At 43.1% G+C, this 23,968-nt stretch overlaps 1 protein-coding gene across 2 annotated transcripts in view; it reads right to left on the reverse strand.

Annotated features, from left to right (window-relative positions):
- LOC138206677 (uncharacterized) overlaps positions 1 to 23,759 on the reverse strand; it is a 42,994-nt gene extending 19,235 nt beyond the window's left edge. For both annotated transcript variants that reach the window (XM_069163541.1, XM_069163540.1), the window contains exons 1-3: positions 23,515 to 23,759; positions 19,076 to 19,188; positions 969 to 1,073 (exon numbers count right to left, since the gene is read on the reverse strand). In XM_069163541.1, the coding sequence (XP_069019642.1) occupies positions 969 to 1,073; positions 19,076 to 19,188; positions 23,515 to 23,573 (277 nt within the window). In that variant the 5' untranslated portion in view covers positions 23,574 to 23,759. The remainder of the gene's footprint in view (positions 1 to 968; positions 1,074 to 19,075; positions 19,189 to 23,514) is intronic.
- Positions 23,760 to 23,968: the final 209 nt, after the last annotated feature.

Here is a 23,968-nt window from a genome sequence, read left to right on the forward strand (position 1 = left end):
TTTTTTTTTTACAATGCATTGTGCGTGAAGAGGAAAAAAACCAACAACCTGATACGCTCTACCGTCTCAGTGGAACGAGAGAAATCGATTCCGTCTAACCGCGGGCACGAGACTTTGTGAAGTTTGACCACCGAGCGATCCAAACAATTAACTCGGAGTTATCTATTTATGCAACCGGGTCACCAACCAAGTCAAACATGTACTCTGAATGTATTTTGGGGCCCCATTCGCTCTCAAAATATACCACCTTTTGTCGGTCTCCGTTTCCGCGGCAACACACGGGGGTTACGACTACGTAACCGGAAAACGATCAAGTCGCAGTCGGTAGAGTCTTAAGTGACGCACGCGATGTTTACCGCTCCAGGAAGTAGGCCGGCCCCTTGGCAACGACCCCTAGCAACAGAGAGGAGATCTCGTCCGTTTTTATTGCTTTTTATTGATCGTTTCTCAAACTGAGTAAATACAGCAGATAGAAACAACAATAACAACAAACAACAACAAAAAGCTTAGCTAGCTCAGTCTAGTTGTACGCAAGATATCCGCTGAAAAAAAAAAAAAAAAAAGATATCGATGGACTCGTGTTTTGGAGATTTTTTTCAGCGTGTAATGCGTTATAACCAAACCGGTCGAGCGAGCCGACGTTTGTTTAATGCGACGATTTTTTTTTAAGTTATCTGACGACATCCAGTTAAGCTCAGATGTTACCGAGGATTGTCTTGTAAGGATTTAATGGCAGTTTTTTTTTTCTCAAACATTTTAGACAGGACTCTGCCCTTTGTTGAACCAGCAGCACTGATTTAGTACCACCGACTGCTTTTTTTTCCCCCCTTCAGACCATTCACCGGTCAGGCCAAGACAGTGGTCGAAAACCTCGTAGCGCAGACTAATGTACATAAAAAAACAATAATAGATGTTACAAATGTATAAGCAGACATGTTGTATAAAAAGCAGACAAGAAGCACACTCACCCTTCCCAGCGGCGTTTCCTCCTTCGGATGGTGCCGACGCATTCGGCTTCTCTTTTCCTGCGCTGGCTCGGTTGGACGGTGGCGACTTCTGCTTTTCACGCTGTTCTGAAAGACAAAATTGATCTTTGATGTTTATTTGTTAACTCTACCGGTCACGGGACAAATACGGGACAACCGACAACCGTTTTGTTTTTCCGAGAAATATAGCTTTTCCTCCTGTCACAGTTAAGATTTTCTTTGACGCGTGTGACTGCCCAGTCAAATTTAACCGGTGACTTGCATGCGTTGGATAAGGCGGTGGTCCATTTTTTTAAGGCCCAATCCCAATTACCCGATAAGGAAGTGCCTTAAACTGCAATACCACCGGGTGCCACTAGAGGTCGGCTCCAAAAAGAAAGACATCCGGCTCCATAGACTCCCATTCAACTAGTCAATAAAATGTCTCCACGAGTTATTTAGGTTAAATAATTAAATAATCCCGTCAAAAAAAGACGTGTTTTTGGGGGTCGTGTGTTTGATTGACAGGCCTTTGGTGCAGTTAGTTACAGCTATGTGTGGTTTCAATCAGATCGAGTCAGATCCCTCCCTCCCTCCCTCCCTCGCCCCCAGCTCGGCCAAATATGGTCACTTCCTGCTCCGAACCGCTCCGAACTAGCAAAGATGGCACCGGCCAAAATTCCCAAGTCGGGTCTTCGTTACGGCCGTTCAACAAACCGACGGGTGACGACGTCGCTGCCGGTTGCCGCTCGGGCCCACGACGGGAGGCCGAGACGCAGGTTGTGGGTGTTCGCGCCGCGGCGGGAGGGCAGAGGTGACGCAAACTCCTAATTTGTAAAGAGTGCATATCAGTGACTTTAACACGAGCTTCAAGGCTTCCGCCGAACAGGAAGAGCCGATGATTAGGTTGAGCGTCTCCAAAGGCTAATGCGAGGTCTTCGCTCAGTCCCGAGTGGGGTTATCTTTGATGTTAAAACAAGTCCATTTCCCAGACACACCCTCCTCCTCCTCCTCCTATAGCCCATGGCACTCTCTCCCTCTCTCTCTCTCTCCCTCTCCTTCCCTCCGATCTATATCAATCACTGTTAGACATCAGCTAAGGAGAGGTTCCCTTCCACAGCCGAATGCCAGCTTCAAAACACCGGCGTGTCGCGGCACGTTGCCTCCTGTTCGCCACCCCAGAGAGCCGGCCTGGAAGAGAACATGTGGCATTAGCTCATCCGCTCTTTGATGGGAAATGAGTCAAGTATTTCTTTGGTCCGACAACACATCACCACGGTTGACTCTGACCAAATAGAAAGCTTCTTTACGGGACTTTTTCGAAGATGATTGGCTAAAAATAAACATATATATATATATATATATCTTTTTTTTATTTTTTTAAATCAGACAATCACCGCATAACTTTGACAACGTACTTTGTTTAGGGAGGAAATTATTGGTGTTGTTAGCTCTGTTGTTTTATTAGTGCTTTGTGGTTGTTCCCGTGTTTTGCTTAAACTGATTATGTTAGGGATAAAGAAAAATTAGCACATAAATTTCTTTCTTTTTTTACACAATGCAATACATGTTTTAGGTAAGTTATATATATATATATATATATATATATTTATATATATATAAAAAACAAAAAAAACAAGCAAATGTCACTTAAACAAACAAGGTTTTTTTTTGTATGTATGTTTTCATAGAGCCAAAAATAGTCGAACGTGCACACACAAAGAGTCTAGTACGGATGCGTTGACATCTGTGAGCTCAGTTGTAATGACTCAGGGTTGTAATAAGAAAACCCGAACGGCTGTTTGTGTGTACGAGTGAGTGATTCATTGCAGGAACTCAGCCTTGTGTGTGTATTTCCAACCTCTCTGGAGTTTCATTACAACAAAACCAACATGCTTTTATGTATAAATACACGTGTAAATATCTTATCTTGGCACGTATTTGGGTAAAAGGGTGAGTTACAGTCTGGAAAGGTAACACGGGCTCAGATAACAAGATATTTGACCTCTCCAGAGAGTTTGAGGGAAAGTTTGCGACCCCTTGCCTGTATCAATCAAATAAAGCTCTGGCAACGTGAAGGAGTCATGTTAAGTAGATCCACAAAGAGGAGATAATAAATCAATAATGAGTAAGAAAAACAAAAAGAGTGCAGACGCCACGTTTCCAACAGAGAGAACGGCAGAGGTAGCTGCACTTTATGCTGCGTTTAAGGGCACCTCGGAAATTGGGAAAATTCCCATTTGGTGAAGGTCCCCCCACTTCCTAGTTGAGAGCATTAGCAAAAATGTTAGTTTTTCAGGTATTCAGGCATATTCTCCCACTTGGAGGTCATAACTTTCCCACGCCCCAGTTGCTCTTGAACGCATCACTACACTCGACGAGGACTTTAATAAAAAAAAAAAATGAAAAAAAAAAATGTATGCATTTTGAAAAAAAGCTAAACTTGATGTGTTTAACTTTCTTGTTGGCTGTATTGTAGGATTATGTGCTACTGTTCATTTTTCCCAATGAACTCGCATAAACCCTTCACATAAAAATTCGCTCTTGTACGTCGAGTCTAAAACCGGTTTATGACATCTTAAATTTACTGTGACAGTTATGAGTGATGCCAACAGCTTCCACTTGAAAGGTAATCTTTCTACTCTCGCAGTCCTCGGTGCAGGACATAAAAGATTTATCTATTTTTTTTCAACCTATTTTGTGATTTGAGTGTGGTCATAATTTGAGAGTTAAAAAAAAAAAAAAGCGTGTGATACAAGCACATTTCAAAATCTGACATCGTTTTAAAATTCACAAGCTGAGCTCAGCCAAACACTCGCACGTTAACTCGCAATTAAATAATATGGCTTACTGGGAGGCTGACAGGTCGATTACAGAGATATTTTGACGTGGCAAAATGTCATGGGTTAAGAAACACAAGTGAATTAACCTCATTATGATTTAATGGAAATTGACAGATCATCAAAATGCCTCAAATGATTTAGTACTTGGATCCTGTTCTGCCTTAATTATTAGCACCGTCACATAACTACCAGGACCTTTAACCGACCATTAAAAAGAAACAGGTTCTTGTAGTACAAGTTGTTCTGCCTCAAGTGTAAGCACTTGTCTGAGTAACACTGCTCAGTGCAGTAGAAGGGCAAAACACGTATCTTGTTTTTATTTTTTATTTAAAAACAACACAATTTTGATGTATTTTTTTTTTTTTTTTTTATATACTATGAGCCAAATAGACAAAAAAACTAACCAGAGTGAGCGCTTAGTCCTAATGCTGTCCTTGGAATAATTAACAGAGCAACATATCACAGGCTTACCTCCGACATCTGTCCGACAATCAAATAAGTGTACCAACGAAGAGAACTCAGCCACACTATACCCAAATGGATGCCAAAATAAAGGTTTAGACTAATGCTATAATGACAGACGACAAAACACACACACACACACACACACTAATCTAATATGGTAATGACAGGGCTGAAGACACGGTGGCAGAGCCTTGAACAATACACCACGTTGTAGTTGTCAGGAGATTCATACGCTGTAAATTAGCTCCAAAAATAGTTTTTAAATGGAACGGAAAAAGTGGCGACGGCGGCAATCCACCATCACTTTCCGCTAACGGCTCCACGTTTGTTTAAAAACTCCAAACTACTCGATGATACAAATGATTAGAAAAGTGGCCCTTTTCATACGTGGTATTAACATGTCTGTTTAGTCACGACCAGGCTGTGTTACAGGTAAAAAGTGCAGGACCTCACTCTACTCTTAGCTTCGTTTATTAAAGAAAATATATATAGGTATGATCTAATCTAGGGCTGCAATTAATGATTTTGTTTGTTTTTAGTTATTGATTAAAAAGCTAATAAATCTGTCATTTGAAAAGCTCAAAAACATCAGATTTTTGAAATTTTTGTACAAAAAAAGGACTTAGATAATCAATCAATCAATAAAATAGTTGACTCATTGAATATAATACAAGGACTCTCATTAACTGAAAGCACAAAAAAAATAAATAAATAAACCTGTGCTGTATTTCCAATCGATGTAAAACTCCAAATTCCCCTTTCGAACTACCTTCATATTTAAAATCATATCTGAACTCAAAATAAGACGACCGACGTCCCACGTGATCGACTTCAAGATACCCCCCCCCGCAAAAAACACCCGTTCCAACGTGTCCGAAGACATTCGCTCACACAGTACGTCGACACGCCGCTCGCATACGGCACGGTTCACGTTTGAAGAGGGGTCGGGGGTCCAGCTTTTGTTCGACAGCCTGACCTGTAATTTGAACAGCGAATATACGCAAAGGCAGATTTCACAACACAAACAGGGCAACGAGGTCAAACCGGGAGCCGTTTCTATTGAAAACGTTGCGCTGAGAATCGCATCTCGCACGCAAGAAAAAAAAGAAAAAGAAAACCAGTTGGAAACGTCGCTGAGATCAGCTCCAGGCTTCCTCAATGACTCAGGGTTATAATGAGAAGGTATGAATGACGGTGTGCTTTTTTTTTTTTTTTTTTACCGCTCACTCTCTCTCTCTCTCTCTCTCTGCCTCGCACTCTCAAAGTCAGTTTCAGATGTCAGAGTACTCTGCTGATTCCTCACTGTCCAGGAATTAATGCTGATGACACGCAAACCTTTTGAAGGTTGTGTTTTTTTGGTGCGGTCGAAGCGTTTCGCCCCCTCCTGGGAGGCGGCGGGGGCAGCAAACACTTGTAAGCTCGAGTTGAATAAGCGCTTATCTTAAAAAAAAAAAACCCCGGGGTCAGCAGATCCCGACAACGCTCGACGGCAGCTTTTTGAAGTGCCGATCATTTACGAAGGAGCAGGAGGAGGGGGTAAAGTAATGGACACGGAAAACGTCTTGAGGGGAAGAAAACGCAGGAAGACAAACTGAAAAGATTTCCACTCACACTTTACCTCAAACAACCGGGCAACTGTGAAAAACAAAAAGAGAAAATAGGACATGGGTTGCATTCGCAGATGTGCGTAAAACGAGACACTCTCCGCTCGCCCACACGCCGATAGGTTGACAGTTTACTGTACGTTACATGGAAATGGGTTCAATTTCAGCAAGAGACAAGCTGGAAAAACAAGAGGTTTCACGGGGAGAAAATAAAACAATGTTAGCCGGCAGTTCTCAAAGATTAGAAAAAAAACAAACAAATGACCACAAGGGCCAAATGACAGCAAGCGTTAACATTTTCCAGCGTTTGTCAGAGTAATAAACATTACAGAGGCTCCGTCCCGCCGAGCTCAGGTTACAAAGATTGGAATCAGATTTGTTTCGCAACCAGTAGGAGCTCAAAAAACAAAACAAAAAAAAAAGAACACTTATGGAGGGCAAAAAAAAAAAAAAAAAAAAAGGCCAAACGGGTCGCCAATTATCGGAGTCTGAGCGAGTACTGTGCTGCCCTAGAAAGGTGAAATTAGACGTTGGGTCAACAAACCTCCATATGACTTTCTGACATGTTTTATTAAAGAAAAAAAACCAAACAAAACATAAATGTCATGGCTGGACATGCTACATTTACTGCGGCTTGCTTATCGGTGTGTTGTAGGACTCGTACACTCTGCCAGCTAACCACACGTCTAAGTTAAGAAGCCGCGCCAAGCGAAAGGTAACAGCAGCGAAATCAGTATCAAAAATAAAATGTGACATGACAAAAATCGTTTTATTTGGCACACAGTAAAATATGCAAATTTTTTGTTTCACGATTCTTAGCTCTATTTCTCTACTAAATGTTTGCATAAATTGTAAACAGACAATACACTCTTTAAGTTGCTCTAATCAACACCTTTATACAGTAGTACCGATAAATTATTAAACGTGGTTTTAATTCAGCTCTGTGGAGGGTTTTTAGTGTTTTTCAGCTACTTGTTTTGGTGTTTGGCCCCACCCACTTTCCAACAACGGTTACTTCTTCCTGCGACTCGAAAACACGACAGATAAATCTTCCCTCCGGATGCGTTAATAAGCAACTCTTTGCTCACGCCTTTCGCTGTTTTTCCTCTTTCGACAAACTTCGCTGACTTTTTACGGTGATTCTTATATCAAACTTCTTTTCACAGCTCGTTCGCCTGCCACCTAGTGGCCAGAAATAAAAATCGATTCAGCATCTACTGCTTTGAATTCAAGTTAAGACACCTTTCTCAAACACAAACAAATCAATATTTTGAACGGGCACGACGGTTCACCAAGTCAATGACCAAAAACAAAAACAAAAAAACTAGGGGGTGATGAACTCGAACCACGTCGACGGTGAATTATGTTACCGCCCGAGCAGAAACATGTCTGAGGCGGCGTCGGCCATTTGTGACAGTTTACCAACTAATCTCATCTCTTTCACTGTAGCGAAACGCGCGGCGACAGTAAGGCCTCGTGAAGTTATTTGTTATTTTAGCCTACGGTGGATGACTGATCAACCGCCATCATCCCGTCCCTTCCCCTGCCTCATTGTTCAGTAAGACCACAAAGAAGGAGTGTTTAACCTTTAACCACTGGAAAAAAAAAAAAAAAAGACGCACAGAGGGGGGGAAAGAAGAAAGATTACATAAAAGACCACGAAGAAAAACAATAATAGGGCCAGGAAAGAGGACCAACAAAATATGTAAAAAGAGCAAAAGAGAAACAGAAAAATGCTGATAACGTGGAAAAATTAAAGAACAAATGTGTTTTTAAAAAAAAAAAATAGATTAGAAAAACATCACACACACACACACATGCCATATTTATTATTTATGACACCCTCAAACAGCAACGTAGCCAATCAACGATCAGTACTGGCTTTTTTTGTATGTTGTGATTTTTGAAGTTTTGCTAAAAATATATATCACCGTAAAAATACATGTTAAATACCATAAAATGCTTTTTTTTCCCCCTACAACTTAAACCTTGCAGGTAAGTAAGCACGACTAGGCGCTGGGTTACACCCAACAAAGCATTTCTTTTTCTTTCAGTTGGACTATCCACTAACAGACACGTCGTCACTTCACTATCGGTCGAGCTCATCACAAAACATCCAAGTTATTTACACTTTAAAGCCCTCAGCAGCCTTCTTCTGAATTTCCCCTCCAAAAAAACTCAGAGATTGAATAAAAGGAATCACAATGGAGAACGAACGTGCATTTTTTTGGCGTATTTGATAAGCACGGTGTGAATGAACCGCGTACTACATTTGCTTCAGGCTTGTGTTAAGACGGTGCCAGCTGATATTACAATTACCTACAAAGGGGGATTTATTTAGACTGTGCTGACAAAGAATGATGAAAAAAAAAGAAAGACTGAATGGTAGGAAGGATAAAGACAAAATGAAGGCCGAGATAAACTGAAGTCGGAGATTATGAGTGAAGAAGGGGGATTTCCACAAAGAGGCCGCGGTCCACTTAAAAAGAGAAAAATACACACTCCTCAATCACTGCAGCAAAAAAGATGACTTTGTGCTGACTCTGTATTTTTAGGACCTCGATCTTTCTCTTCTCGGGGGTTTGTTGTCAGAATTTCTCCGATCGATAGAACCGGTTTCAGAAACACGAGGACTTGAAACATTTTTATGTTTCACGTACACGTGTTTGGATGTTTTCTGAGTAGACGATCGAAGTAAAAAAAAAAAAATTTTAAAAACAGATTTACGATTAGGCCAGAGAAAGGTAAGCAGATGGAGGAAAGTAGATAAAGAGGTTAAAGAAAGAAAAACATTCAGCGAATACAGCGGTGGGACGGGACGCAAAATACACACGCACACACACACACACACACACACACGCACACACACACACACACACACAGAAAAATGACATCAGTTATAGAAAGAACATTCTTAACGATTCCACAGGCTGTTTTTTGATAATAAAAAAAAAAAGACAGAAAAGAATATTCCAATTAAAATGGAAGACTTCAATATTTATATAATAAGTAACTGTGATAAATTGTCTCATTAAAATATATATATATATTTTTTTTTTGGAAACGTGTTGTTGGCATCAAATTCAAAATAAGCACTTTTTTTGTTTTTTTTTGATACGTTGACTTTTTTTTGGAAACGTGGGTTGCATGAAAGAAATATGACTTCTAACATTGTCAGTAGCTGATATCTTTGTACAGCTGAATATAAAGTCATCAAAGCCAAAGCAGCTTGTCAACCTGCCTAATTCCCGTCTCTCAGCTCTTAGTCCAATGGAATCCAACAGGTGTTCATAAGATCTGATCCGCCCCTCCCTTCTCCATCATCGCTCATTATTATCAGAATTCAAAACGATTTTTGTTTTGTTTTGTTTTTGTTTTTGTTCAAACTGGTTGAAAACATCCATGTCCTCGGGCGGTCGTTGAGAGCGAACGCTAACAAGCAGAATTATGTTTTTTTGAAAAGTTACACCCACGAGTCTGGATTTGTAATAATGCTTCAAAACCCAAGAGGATCAACATCTCATCTCTCGTGTCCTCATTAATCAGAAAAGCAGACAATAGATAATTTTATCTCGCGGTTTGTTTTGCCGTTTTTCTGCTTTGCGTGCCGACAGACAGGAAAAGGCTCCCCGAGGATTTGTGGCATTCGTCGGTGGTTTGTGAACACGCACGGAGGTCGATACGTGTCCGATGACGATCAGAAAAACAAAAACAAAACAAAAAACACAAGCAAAGATTCTTTTGCTAAATGCACGCAAAAGCTTAAAGAAATAAATACAAAAAGAGTCTGTTTAGCGTGTTGGTAAATCGATGGCTTAAAGAGTGTGGAGGCCACGACGGGGCGACGGGGAGAAGAATAGAAGGAGCAGGGAGGGAGTGTGGGAAGGAGGGAGGATAAAAAAAACAAAGAAGAAAAAACCAGGGGTGGGATGAAGGCAACATGAGGAAGAGAAGGAGAGCTGGGAGGGGAAGAACAGAAAAAGGGGGCATTAAGTTAGGAATACAAATTGAAGTCAATCACGTGTCAGTACGGCCTGAATTCATACTGTTTGATATCGAAAAAGAATTAAAATGACATAAAGTACGGAGAAAAATGTCATCAGCTATCTGACCCGGCCGTTACGAAGCCTCAAGTTCGGATTTTGTCCGGCGCCATCTTTGCTAGTTCGGAGCGGTTTGGAGCAGGAAGTGACCATATTTGGATGAGGTGGGGGGAGGAGCTGCCGGTGGACCTGACTTATCTGATTGGAAACCCCGGCGACATTACGTCCCGCCCGCCGATAGCCGTAACCTGCTTGCACCACAGGCCTGTCAATCAAACAGCCACGCCCCCCCCCCCCCCAAAAAATAAAACAAATCTTTTTGAGACTTAATTTTTAATTAATGACGGGATTATTTTCAGATGGACCTCCAGAAAACTAGTAAGGAGCTACTTTAGCTAGTAAATCTGAAATGGGACAAGTTAAATGGGAGTCTATGGAGACGGTAGGCTTTTTGGAGCCGACCTCTAGTGGCACTCGGTGGTATTGCAGCTTAAGGGCACTTTCGCTTCGGCCTCATTTTTCATACCCGGAAGTTACGATAATATTTTCAGTCAATGTTTCTGACGCTAGTTATGGTCAAGATTTTTATAAAACAAGCGCCATCCATTCTATTTACATTCAGTAATTACACATCTCGAAAATAGTTTTTATGCCAGATTCATATTAAATTCAGACATAAATTCACAGGAAACGATGCCGAATCTGTTCTTCGCCCAGCTTTTCCTCACTGAAATCAGCCTCAACTTTTAACGGTGTTAACGAAGGTACCGTTACAACCAGAGGTTTCTTTCACAATCGGCTCTTCCAACACATTTACTGCCAAAGTAGAAGCCAAGAGTGTCCATTGGGCAGGACAAGAGACGGTCGGAGAGATCTTGGGTGCTATTTATTGTCACGCAGTCAAAAGGAGCCGCGGTTCATTCGTCGGCGAGGTTTGCAACAACCAAACGCATCAGACAAACGGCTCTCTTTTTGGAAAACAGGCCACTTTTAAATATTGCAAGCAGCAATGGAACAAAGAAGGAGTCGTTAGATGAAGAGCTGCAGGCTAAAAAAAACCCTCCGAATTCAACGAGCAACTCGCACTGTGGCCTCGTTAAAGAAGGCATTATTACATCACGATGAGTTCGCTAGTCCGCCAGTACTTCTCATAAACTAGCCAGTCGAGGAGTATTTGTAGCCAAGAGAATTGTTGGACTTGTAAACCGCACTTCCTGTTCCGAAAATGGTCCCAAAACCAACCACGGCGGAAATCTTAAGGATTATAAACTTCCAATAATAACGGCCTGATTTGCACAATCAGGAAATTCGTACAGAGAAATTTAAGAAGTGGAGGAAAAGAAAAAAGAAAAAAAAAAAACACAGACAAAGAGGTGCCTGGTGGACCGCAGAAAAGAAATGAATTAAAAGACAGAATATAGGACGGCGATGGAGGGACGTCACGGAGGAGAATAGCATAATGGAGGAGAGCGTTCGCCCCCGATCGCCCACTGACCTCTGGGGTTTGACCCCTACCACAATTCAATGCGCCTTAAAGCCTGCTGCAAGGTCAAAGTTCATTCCCAGAGGCCAAAGGTCCGACAAGTACTCCAGAGGCCGGGAGGGGGTGGGGTGGGAGGGGTGGGGGGGGTGTACACGAGCAATAAGTAACACATAATACAAGACGGGGCGGGCGAAATGTCGGCGTGGGGCATCGTTTTATCGGTTTTAGGGAAAAAAAACAGCAGGTAATTGAAGGGAAGGCCACTTTTCCCGCAAAACCCCGTCACTTTCGGTTTTACCGCTTGTTCCGGTGTCCTCCGGTGCTCGGACTTTTATTTGGCGATGAGAAAACAGGAGCCAAACTTTTCCGATCGCAAATGAGAAGTTATTTTTTAACTTTTATTTTAACTTTGTTTATGCAGAAATACGCAGCTTCAGAAAAATCGCGGTTCGTTTTCGGAGTTTGCTTGAATTCGCGTTGATCACTGCGACGGCGATTTTCCCGCAGGGACCGACTGTAACTACATAATCATCTAAACAGAGTTTAGGGCCTCTAATTTAAACTCCACAAGTATAATATTTCATTGTGTCATTTCGGGACGGCGGCTAAAACGCAGGCGACTGAAGTCATCTGCGATCGGCCGGCAGGTCTTCCCTGTAATTTCTTCGCGTGTTTGCGTGCGATGCTAAAGACAAGGACCCGACATTTCTCTTTAAACGTCAAACCAAGAATTCTCAAACGTCGCGTCCGCCCGCAGCCCACTTCACCGACCACTTTCCTGTCTTTGCTCACCTTCGTTTGTTTCCATATTTTATATATAAAAAAAAAATTTTTTTTAAAAAGTGCAGCAAAGAAACTTCTTTTTCGCCTCGTTCGGGAAGTAAAAAGATGACCCAAATTTCAAGTGTATGCAAATCATCAGAACCTCTTTAACAAATGATGTCCCAGATTTTAACAGAAGTAAACATAATTAAGACAATCCATTAATTTTTTAAGATGGCGCCCCCCCCCGCCCCCGCCCCCTTTGCTCGAGTCTGGGAGCCGAGTTCCAGTTCAAAACCATAAATAAAGATGCTTTTATTCGCGTGCGTGAGCGCATGAGACGGCGGATCTTTCCCACTCGCTCGCTGGCTCAGACGCAAACACAGTCGGCTTCTCCTTTTACCTCAATTATATAGCAATGCACATATACCGCGGGATAGCCACCGGCGCTCCACGGGGTGGCATGCGCGCGCACACACACACACACACACACACACACACACACACACACACACACACACACACACACAACACACACTGGAAAAACCCTTCAGGGTCTAACCCACCGGAGGAAAGCATTCAGGGACTTAACTGGATCTGAGCCAACGCAACTTTCCTTTCCTTTAAAAGAATTAACTCCCGTCTTCTTTCCTCCTCTCTCACCTGCGGCTTCTAATCCCATCCTCTAACACGTTTATACATAGATCACAAATAATTAATACCCATCGTGATTTTGAGCTAATTAAGGACCACATGCAAAAAAAAAAAAAAAAAAAAAAAGTTAACGGGAGGATGGAGGACATTCAAACCTTTCTTGTCTCTTACTGAGGAAATTCAGCCGTGATGAAGTCCCTATTTTGTGTTTTTCTTTTTACTTCTTGATAACTGCTAATCTACACCAAAAACAAACGAGCGAGGGATTCTGACTCGAATTGATTGGAAACCCGGCGATACCACCGATAGCTGTAACTGCACCACAGGGCTGTCAATTGCAAAGACACACCCCCAAAAACACTTAAAAAAAAAAATGTTTTTAAGCTTATTATCAAATTAATGACGGGATTATTTTCAGATGGACCGCCAGAAAACTAACAAGAAGGAGCGACTTCAGCCAACAACACCGAGATAACTCGTGGACAAATTTGATTGACTGTGAAGTTTATGAGACCAGTTGAATGGGAGTCTATGGAGCCGGAGGCTTTTTCCATCCAACCACTGGTGGCACTCGGTGGTATTGCAGCTGAAGGCGCTTCTGCATCGGCCTCATTTTTCAGACCCGGAAGCTACGAAACGTCGTATATGGCTGGACGGCGTATAAAACTAAAGGGCGTTTAGTTTGAAACGAATATCACAATGTATGAACGGAAAAAAAAACACTGTAAATTCATCAGTTCATAAGAAACGGTCGAGTAGCAAAGATGACAAATCTAAAACTGAGATAAAAAAAAAAACCCGATTGAAACATAACTAGTTTATAAATAGGGGACATAAAGTTGTATCAAAACAAGCCTCGAGGACGTCGGCCCGCTTCCTGCAACCTACTGGTCAACTTGGAGTTGAACTAAAGCCCTCAGTAAAAATATCCGTTACTGTTAAGAGTGCAGTACAAAAACAAGCTAAGAGTCATGACCGCCCCCCCCTCTCCCACAGGACAGGACCCGACCTTCTCTCTCTGCCTGGAAATTCCAGGTTACGCAGAGTGACAAAAAAAAAAAAAAAAAAAAAAAAGATATAGAAAATGTTAAAGGTCACCTTCACGCTCGTTCTCAGGTACGCGACCAAATTAGAAGGCAGGGGTTCTGCTCGCGAGCAAAGCTAGATGTCCAACGGGAGCGAGGCGGCCTCGGGGGGGCCGATCGAGCAGGCTGGCCTTCCGCTTCGACTAGCAGAAAACCAATTGGGGGGCGGGGGGGGGGGGGGGATTACAACGAACCCCTCACAGCGACTTAGCGGGCCCAACCTAAGAAGGTCATAGGTAGGCTAAGTGCCCCACGGAGGTTAGGAAAGGTGACATTCTTGTGGTGACTAATAGACGCAATCCAAGCGGCCACGGCGGCCCTCAAACTACCAAAGACCAATAAAGATGACCAAGATATTTTTCTAAAAACCCGAACTTTCTTTTATGGTTCAAAAAAATGATCTATAGAAAGATCAGCGATTTTTTTTTTTTCGTTCGGAAATTTTTAAGAAACATCTCGAGACTAGCTTCTATGAACTTGCTTTTAAATCATGTTTGTCTTTTTTGCCATCATGGTTTTATTCAATACTTTACTTTTATGAAAGTTTTTCTTTTATCCGTTTTCCTATTTTGATTTATTTTATTAACTGTTTTTATCCCATTTATTGTTAACTTGTCTCATCACCAGGATTACCCTGTCTTATGTCTTTACTTTCCCCTGTAAAGCACTTTGAGCTGTATTCTCTGTATGAAAGGTGCTGTCCAAATAAAGTTGATTATTATTATCATTATTAGGTGATACATTAAGGTCGAGTTGCTCTGGTTGCAAGTCGCAAATAAATCCAAAATACACTTTTCTGTGACGCGTAGAGGAAACGCTGTCCGGCCTGATAATGAGCAGAAAGCTGCGTCTTGTTTTTGATACCCTGACCTTCGACCTCGGTGAGTTCGTAACCCCCTCGAAGGACCAACGGTAAAACTGCCAGGTCATAAACTCCACATTCGGACTTCTCCAAACACCTTTCATGACCCTCTCTCGTAATCGGTTTCTTTGTTTAGAATTCAAAGCCGTTTATTTTGTGGTCCGACGCAGACTAATTGCTTCGTATCAAAATCCCCTCGACCCTCGGAGCATCCTTTTTTCCCCCGCGAGTTGCGAGCGAGGCAGAAATTCTGGTATCGCCTTCTCTCTGTTTTTCATGCTTCTCTGAAAATAGGAACGAAAGCAAACGCATTAAAGATGTAAGACTCTTAAGTTTGTGTTTCTGTCCCTGAATCATTCATCATAAACCGAGGAGGCCGAGAGACAAAGAGAAAGAGAGAGAGAGAGAGAGAGAACGATGCTGTCACTGTTTTCACTAAGGGGATTGTGATGCATTGCTGTCACACACACACACACACACACACACACACACACACACACACACACACACACACACACACAAATATCCATAAACTACTGGAGGGAGTTTGCGGGAGCCAAAATAAGCAGATGGACACGGAGGTCAAAAATGGTGTGAACGAGGGGGATAAAACGAGAGATTTAGAGAACAGATGGGCAAAGAGTTGACTGAATGGAAGAGTCAGGAAACACATTCACGTGGCGCGGCCGGCGAAAAACGCTAAATGCGAAACGAGAATCTCTGCCAAAACTTGGGTTAAACCGAATATGACTGACATATTTTTCGGGGTCGGGAAAGGTTAATTAGATCCGCGTCGAGTAAAATGTCTACACTGTAAAAAAAGAAAAAAAAAAAGAGTTATCAATAAAGGCAAATATTATTTTTAGGAAAAAAAACAAACTAAATGTAGCTGATAGCCAGTTCTTGTAATACATACATGATATATATACATATATATATATACACACATATATATACATACATACATATATATATATAATTTGTGCACCTGCTGCAGTTTACAGGACTGATGCAGTTATCCGGCTCTGGATATTTTCGAGGTGACTTTCACAGTCGCATTTACAAGTGTCCACAACATGCACATAAGTGTCTGTCTTTGATTAAAAAAAAAAATTAAAAAAAAACTTTTTTTGATTATTCTCTTGTAGGAAGATTGTAAGATGCTTCAAAGTTAATGCAGTTGGCTGAAATAAATATCGTAAATAAAAACAATCATACTCTGAAACTGTTTACTCTCTGTAAATGACAATAAATGACACGGCAAAAAAAAAAACAAAAAAAAAACATCCTGTCATGAAATGCACGCACACGATACGTAGCGATCGTAAAGTAAAAAAAAAAAAAGAAAAGAAACAACCTATGCAGGTTACGCAGCACTGGGCTGCAGGAGGTCGTTCGGGGCCGAAACGAATGCTGAGTCACCGCGCTGAGGCTTCGAGCAGCAGGCGGACAGGAAGGAAAGCGGTGTCGGTGTCGTGAGAGCCCTGCTGAGGAGTACAGGGCTTCGGCATCTGCTACTACACCAGGGGAGTCACGGGGGGGAAAAAAACAACAACAACAAAATATATATATATACATATAATAAATAAAAAAAGAAGATGTACGAGCGCAGGAGAAGAAATGGAATAATCGCACTGCAAGGGAACGAAGGGGGGGAGGAGGGGGGGAAGGAGTGGGGAGGGAGGGCGAGCTGAAGAGGGAGATAAGGTGAGAAGAAAAAAAAGTGTAAAGGAGCGAGAGTAACGTTGGGAGCGGGGAGGGGGGGGGGGAGGGGGGAGGAGGAGGAGGAGGAGGAGGTCACGGAGGGGGGAAGATTAAATAAAGCAGGAGTACAATCGGCAGGTGATTGTTGAGAAGGACGGAAGGACACGTCTGCGTGTCACGCTGCGTTTCTCCGCCTGACTCGGCACAATCTGAAGTCACTTTAATGCTGACTCAGCATGCTGTTGGACCACCCCCCACCCCCCCCCCCCCAAAAAAAAACACACACACACACACACACCCTCCCCCCCCCCCCCGCCCCTAGAGACTCACAGTTCTACCGTCACAGCTTGAAACACTCCACGCGACGACTTAATTCGACACCTAAGACAACCTCAGTAGCAGCAACGCAGCACACGAGGACTTTTATTTATTTATTTTTTTGCCACTTGTAGCTCCATCAAGGTGCATTTCAAACGAAACTACTTTTTCAAAACTCGCTCCGAACTATTAGATTTTTTTTTTTTTTTTTTTTTAAATAATAATAGGAATGGCTTTTTACCTGCAAAGCTCCGCAAACCCCTGAACGCGGCGCGTTTTTTTTCTTCTTCCCGTTATTTAATGGCGGCCGGCGGGCTGCTTTTCGCCGCATTACTGAGTAATGCATTACGACCAGGTGTTGGTTTAAAAAAAAAAAACAACAAAAAAAAGGGAAATAAGGAAGAACGAAAGTCGCATGTACTAAAGTACAGGTTTGCAATGTACTTAAAAGAAAACTAAAGACGTATCTTTTTAATCTGGCTTTCTAGTGATGTCTATTGTCCTGATTTTACATTTAAAATGATAGTTTTATGTTTTTTGTTGTTGTTGTTTTTTATTACTTTCCTGAATTTTAATTATTGATTCTCACAATGTTGTTTTTCTTCATTTTATTTCACCTACATTTTGTTTTTACAGGTTTTACCTCATTTCTCATCTTATTGTTGTGTTTGTTTGTTTGGGATCTTTTTTTTAACGTGCGTATGTTGCTCCTGCTCCGACGTGAAGGAAGTTGAAAGTTGAGTTGAAAAGACAATCAGCGATGATATCGACGTCCTATTACGTAAGCAAATCCAACGAATTCAAGTTAGTTGTTTTTTTTTTTACATCTCTTAAGTGCCTTATAAACAGAATGGTTTTTTTGAAGCCGGTCGGTGTCGGTAACGGAGAGAGCGAGTGAATCGGCTCGTTTTGTTTTTTTCTCCCCCTTGCTAGACGGTCTGACAGCACAGCAAATAAGGATGACTCATCCTGACTCACACACACACAAACACACTCTCTCTTGCGCACACACGCACAGGTGAGCTCACACACAAACACCAGGTGATGGATTATCCCCACTATAAAACATGTCTTTTGTAGCTTCCAGTTACGCCCATAAAAGGAAACTTCTCAAACTCTCTGGAGATTTTTGTGAATACTCCACGACTAATTATTTAACGCGCACACTCTCTTTTTCTCTCTCTCTCTCACACACACACACACACACACACACACACACACACACACTCGCCCTTCTTCTTTCTGCATTCCCAGCTGCATTGACAAACACAGCCCTGCAGCCACCAACATGTGACTCATCACTTAGCCTTTCTTCTGAGCACGTCAGGATCCACTACACACACACACACACACACACACACACACACACACACACACACACACACACACACACACATATGAGCTTCACATTCCAATGTGTCTGTCTGTCTTTTGTTGAAGATGACACACTCCGGTGGCGAGGGGCTTCCAGATCTCACGGAGGTGATATCTGAACAACCTTCAAAAGGTAAAAAGCTCCTTTGATTTGTCAGGGCTCGGCGCGCACCACACACACACACACACACACACACACACACACAAAACAGTAAAAGCAGCTTCTTGAAGGACCATGTGTCACTATTAAGCCAGATGAAATTCAACAATTTGAAAATGTACGTAGAAGTAAAATTACTGTTTTAACTGGCTCTTACGTATTTTTGTATTTATTCTTCATCACGAAGTTGCGTTCGTACGCCACCCGTCTTTTGTGCCAAGTCATATTTTTGACTTCCTCATGTTCTCTTCGTTCGCATTTTCTCGCGCCGCGACGAGTTCCCTTTCATGTGAAAACGTACTCTGCAAGAAATCCAACTCTGACTGTGATCCTTTGAGCGAAAGCAGCGAAAGAAAGAAACTGACAAGAAAGGACGACGTAGAAAAAAAACAAAAAAAAACGTTTCGACATTTATCATGTTGAAAAAGCAGGAGACAATCAGTGATGGAGGTGAACAAGGGGAGACTGTTTCCCCCTCTTTAGTGAGACTGTTCTCGGGAACAAACTGGAGATGTCTTCCCCTAAGGACCAACCACCGTCTACACTGGCATTGAGACGGGAGCACAAAAGTGTGTGTGTGTGTGTGTGTGTGTGTGTGTGTGTGTGTGTGTGTTGCTGTAACAAGATCAGCATATTGTGCCACTGAAGGTTTGGTGAGTTACCAGAGTTTGAGCAACTGGTTTGCGGAGCGGTCCCGAGTGTCCTTCTGCATTAAAGGAACAAGCGGTCCGGTGTGAGGTGTGCGGTACCTGCCTGGTCCGGGTCCGTGGCGGCTCTCGTCCAGCACCAGGCCGTTCATGCACTTCAGCTCCCAGTCTTGGACCTCGGTGCTCCACAGGGCCGGGACCAACACGGCGTGCCGGGCCCTGCGGATCGGAAGGGTGTGGGGGGTTGGGGTGGGTGGGCAGAAAAGATTTTTTTATTTTTTATTAAAGAAATAGAAAATAAATAAATAAATAAAACTGTGTCGAGGGTTCTATTTTGCATTCATTTCTACTGCCTCTAAAATAAAATAAAAGAATAAAAAAGGACTTAGTCATTCGTTTTTGAGAAATAACATGAATAAATATGCTGTCTGCTAAAGTCAAGCTGATTTAAATGAAAGATTACTTAAGGATTCAAAAATATAGGGTGTAAAAAAGAAAAGAAAAAAGAAACGACAAAGAAAACATTATTTTTTTTAGATCATTAATAATTTTGCATTACGTTTTTTGTTTTTTGTAACAGTCATTTCCTTTCGTTGATTTCTGCAACGTATTTAACCTCAAAATGTATTCAGGTTAAAAATAACTTTTACGCCACATCAGGAACGAATGTGTGTTTCGGTTTACGCGTTCGGTTCGATGTGTTTTTGACCTGACAGAAGGAATCCATCTTCTTTTCATTTTGCAAAGAGAAAGCACATAAGTGAATTTCACGGAAACTGGAGCTGCGGATGGATGACGGGGTCGAGACCGTCCAACCCGGTACAGAATGACTAATGGTTGCAGACTGGCGATAGATAAGAGGACTCGGGAGGGGAAAAAAAAGAAAAGAAAAAAATTGAGTGAACTCGTGGGAAGAAGATGGATGAATAATGAGCGGTAAGAGTTTTTAAAATGGGCCGGGCTTGTGTCAGCTCATCTCAGGAGCCGGAAAGCATCTTCACAGATATGGGCGACCCGACAGGTTTCCAAATGGTCGGGACGGCCGATGTGCCGACGACGTCCTGCAGCGACCTGGATGTCAAGTGGGCCAAAATGACTTAGTTCAGAGGATAAACCAAAAACGACATAACGGTGTGAACAAATGTGTCTTTCGGGGAGATTTCCACAAAGTTTCTGTGAAGTTTCCGGTGATAGGCCGGATCTGCTAAAGCTTTGATATGTGCTTTGTTCGGTTTAAGAGGTGGCTTCTCTTTACACCGTGTTAAAACTGATAAAAAAAAATAAATATATATATATATAAAAAAAAAGGCCCCGACTCCGGACCATCCTAAATCCTAAACCTTCGGGGGGGGGGGGGGGGGGGGGATCCTCTGTAAAATAAAACAAACATGGACTTTAAATGCGAAGTATAGAGAATCTAAAAATGCGGGGTTTTTTGTGTGAAAAGGATGATCGACACAAGCGAGAAGGAGCCGCTGAGGGATCCTCTGTCTGAATGCGTTTGTTACATTTTGAAATGGTTGAAAGAGAAGAGGGGAGAAAAAAAAAAAAAAAATGAAGCAGAGACTTTAGTGAAGCCAGCCTTGTCAGTGTGAAGTAAACAAATGATGTGTCAACTGTTCTGGCTGAACCACGGTGTCAATGTGTCAATGAGGATAAACGAATGAATGAAAAGGAGGCATAGTGGAGCTGGAGGGGGGTGGGGGAGGTGGGGGGGGGGTGAGAACACAGCGGAGGAGGCACTATGGGAATTTACTATTGCAAAAAGGAAGGGGGGGGGAGGAGGGGGGGGGGTAAACAAAAGAGAAAGAGATAGGCCAAGAACAGTGTGTATAGGGAGTATGTAGGAGTGTGGGGGGGGGGGAGTGGAGGGGGGGTGGAGAGTAGGGAGACGGGACTGGGGACAGAAGATAATATGAATGAGACACAAGGAAAAGTAGTTTAAAAGAAAGGAGGTAAACGAGGCGGAGGGGTTTCGGCGAAGGTTCGGGAGCTCCTGAAAACAGCAATTCATGTTCATTTAGTTTAAAGTTGAAAATGTCACGATTCCAGTTTCACGAAGACGAAAAAGGTCGTCGAATTAGTTCAGAGAAGTGAATTAGGCTGCAAGAGAAACAACATCGACGTCATAAAAAGCACAACAAACTGCTTGGGGGGGGGGGGGACGACACTTATCAGATGGACTGGAGACGGACAAACAGAAGCTGCCTTTTTTTTTTTTTGGAGCGGTGACGCTGGTCGTCATGGTTACAGCTGCCTGACTAAGGTGACTAAGGTGACCGAGGTGGCTGACAGCACGGTGTGGACCGACAGTTGCACTAGATGGATTGAGACACCCCCCCCCCCCCCTCCCCACCCCTCCCCGGCTCTCTCAACCAATCGTCAATCGGAATCGGCCCCCGTGTGGCTGCTGTGTGACACGCACCCATTTATACCATTCACAGAGCAAAAAATAAAAAAAATAAAGAGACCGAGATCCTTAAACATGAAGAGAGGTTGAAGATCATCCCTCCCTCCCCCCCACCCCTTAGTTTGGAGCACCATCTCTTCTCGCCCCCACCTTCCCTCCATTCATCTCTCCCTCTTTCTTTCAACAGTATCTTCCCAGCGTAAGGAGATCCCTGCCCCGGGGGGGGGGGGGGGGGTGGTGGTGGTGGTGGTGGTGTGGGGGGAGGGGAGGGCGCAGCACAGAGCACTTTAGCGTTGACTTCTGACCAAAAGCCTTTCGTAACGATGCCAAAGCCGGGCAACAGGGACTCCCTCAGTGCGACGAGATGGCAGGCCGCCCCGCCGAACAAAACCGGGTCTTGTCAGCGCTGCACCTTCAACCTGACGGCCAGAAAAGAGGGTTTCGCGCGCAACCTGGATCAAAAGGTGACATTGTCCTTCCGCTCGCGACGGAGAAAACATCACTCGTGTGTCTCCTGAAAAACGAAAAGAAAACGCTACGAACTGTTGCAAAATAAAGCGTTGAAGAAATTCAATGAGCCGTTTGAAAACAGTCGTTGGGAGGTTTTTCCTGCACAATAATCCTACATAATTCGGGTTTTGTAATCCAACATTGCCAGTTAGCGGTGCATAGCCAGCAGAACCCCCCCCCCCCCCACTCCTCCCCACCAGCTCATGGTAATAAGCTTCATCACTTGCCTTTGACACAAATACATGTAACTCCTCTACGTCTTCATCACATGTTCATGTTTTGGATCTCCATGCTGTCCTTTTCTCTCTCTGCTCTCCTCTTACTCCGACAGGTTCGAGGCAGATGGCTCCGCCCACCTCTGATCCTGCTTCTGTCGGGGTTTTTTTCCTTCCCCCTGCTGGAGGTTTTTCTCCCTTTGAAGAGGAGTTGTTTTTATTTCCCCCCCTCCTTCCTTATGTGTTGAATTGTTGGGTTTCTCTGTATAAATCTGTAAAGTTCTGCTGTAAAGGACTTTTAATGTGTCAAAGTGCCGTGAAATAACCCGCGTTGTGATTTTGGTGCCATGAAAATGAAATTGAATTGAATTGAACAACAGTGAGAAACTTACCGACAATGAAAAGCACCAAACCAGGGTGAAATTTAAAGAAGCTGATCTATTAAAACAAATCTGATGAGCTGGATTTTTAATAATCACGGTGCACTGAGTCCATGTCTGACACACACACACACACACACACACACACACACACACACACACAATAACCGGCTGTATACAAAAACCCAGTGACCCCATGCGGAGTTGCCATAACTACAGCTCCATGTCAACAAAACATGTCCGTCGGCCTGTGACGTTCATATCCAACATGTTGAGAGCGACACAGAGAGGCTCCCACTGAAACGCAGCGTGGGCTGCCGATGAAGAAGCTAATTTAGCACAAAAAAAAAAAAAAAAGGATGTTGAATCCAGACATGTCCAAAAACAAGAGCGGCAAAAAAACTAAACAAAAAAACAATGACGCTCTAATTTCGTCTCCCGGGACGTTCGATGTCAAAACACGTCCAGTTCCCGATGAGACGATTGATATTCATGAGCCGCCTGCGTTTTTTTTCTTTGGAGCCAAAAAAAAACCACAAAAAAAAACCACAACCGAGTTCTCGGCTCTGAGAACCGAGCTGCACATTCTTCAACGGGAACCCGCCGCTTTCAGCACATTCAGGACGAGGGGTGGTCCGGGACAATATTCATCGCATGTGGGTCTCGAGACGTTTTTTTTTTTTTTTTTCTTTCCCATGTTGGTCAACAAAATATGTGGAAAATGGACAATTAAAGACGCGTCTTAGGAACGCTCAGTTCCAGAGCGCCCGTTTTCATTACAGTGAGATTTGCATTGCATTTCGTTCCGTCACTGAAAGTCGCCCGAAATTGTCTGTATCGTCTGCGTTTCGTGAAGGGGGCGGGGCCTGACGGACACACAGCACAGCAAGAGGCGAGGAAGGACGCTACCGGCATTAATGACAGCTACGCTCGTTACGTGGCTGGACATTTTTTTTTTTTTTTTTAAAGTGCAATCGGAAGATCAGCTTTTGTGTTCGCTCGGCCTGAAGGGGAAACATCGTTGACTCACGCGTCGACGGGTACTCTCAGCAGCAGCGGTAGCACGGCTCCTTCGTCGTTCAGGTCCATCAGTCGAGGCTCCAGCAGCTCCACGACGGCGAGAGCGGCTCGAAACGCCGCCGACAGGCCTGCGGAGACGAGACGAGCCTTTCAGAGAGACGTTTCTCTTTCGGTAACATCAACATTTCAAAAGAGATTTTAAGATTTTTGATTAATATCTGCATTAGATTTGGACTCCCGTCACGTTACGTTTCCTGTCGTGCGTCTTTTACCTGCTGCCCCGTGTACTGGGGTGACAGTTCATTGGTCCATACGGGTCACGTGACCTCTGACCCGACACGTATGAGGCAGCTTATTAGTTGTTGTTTTTTTTACCATGATTGAATTAACCGTGACTGATTAAAGGCTTTTTAATGAATCCTCCTCTCAGTTTTCAACTTGTTAAGGAAATACAGTTTGATGTT

Source organism: Embiotoca jacksoni, unplaced genomic scaffold (assembly GCF_022577435.1).
Source record: "Embiotoca jacksoni isolate LCO1_2020_lvr unplaced genomic scaffold, fEmbJac1.0.p SCAF_3, whole genome shotgun sequence".
NCBI lineage: Eukaryota > Metazoa > Chordata > Actinopteri > Embiotocidae > Embiotoca > Embiotoca jacksoni.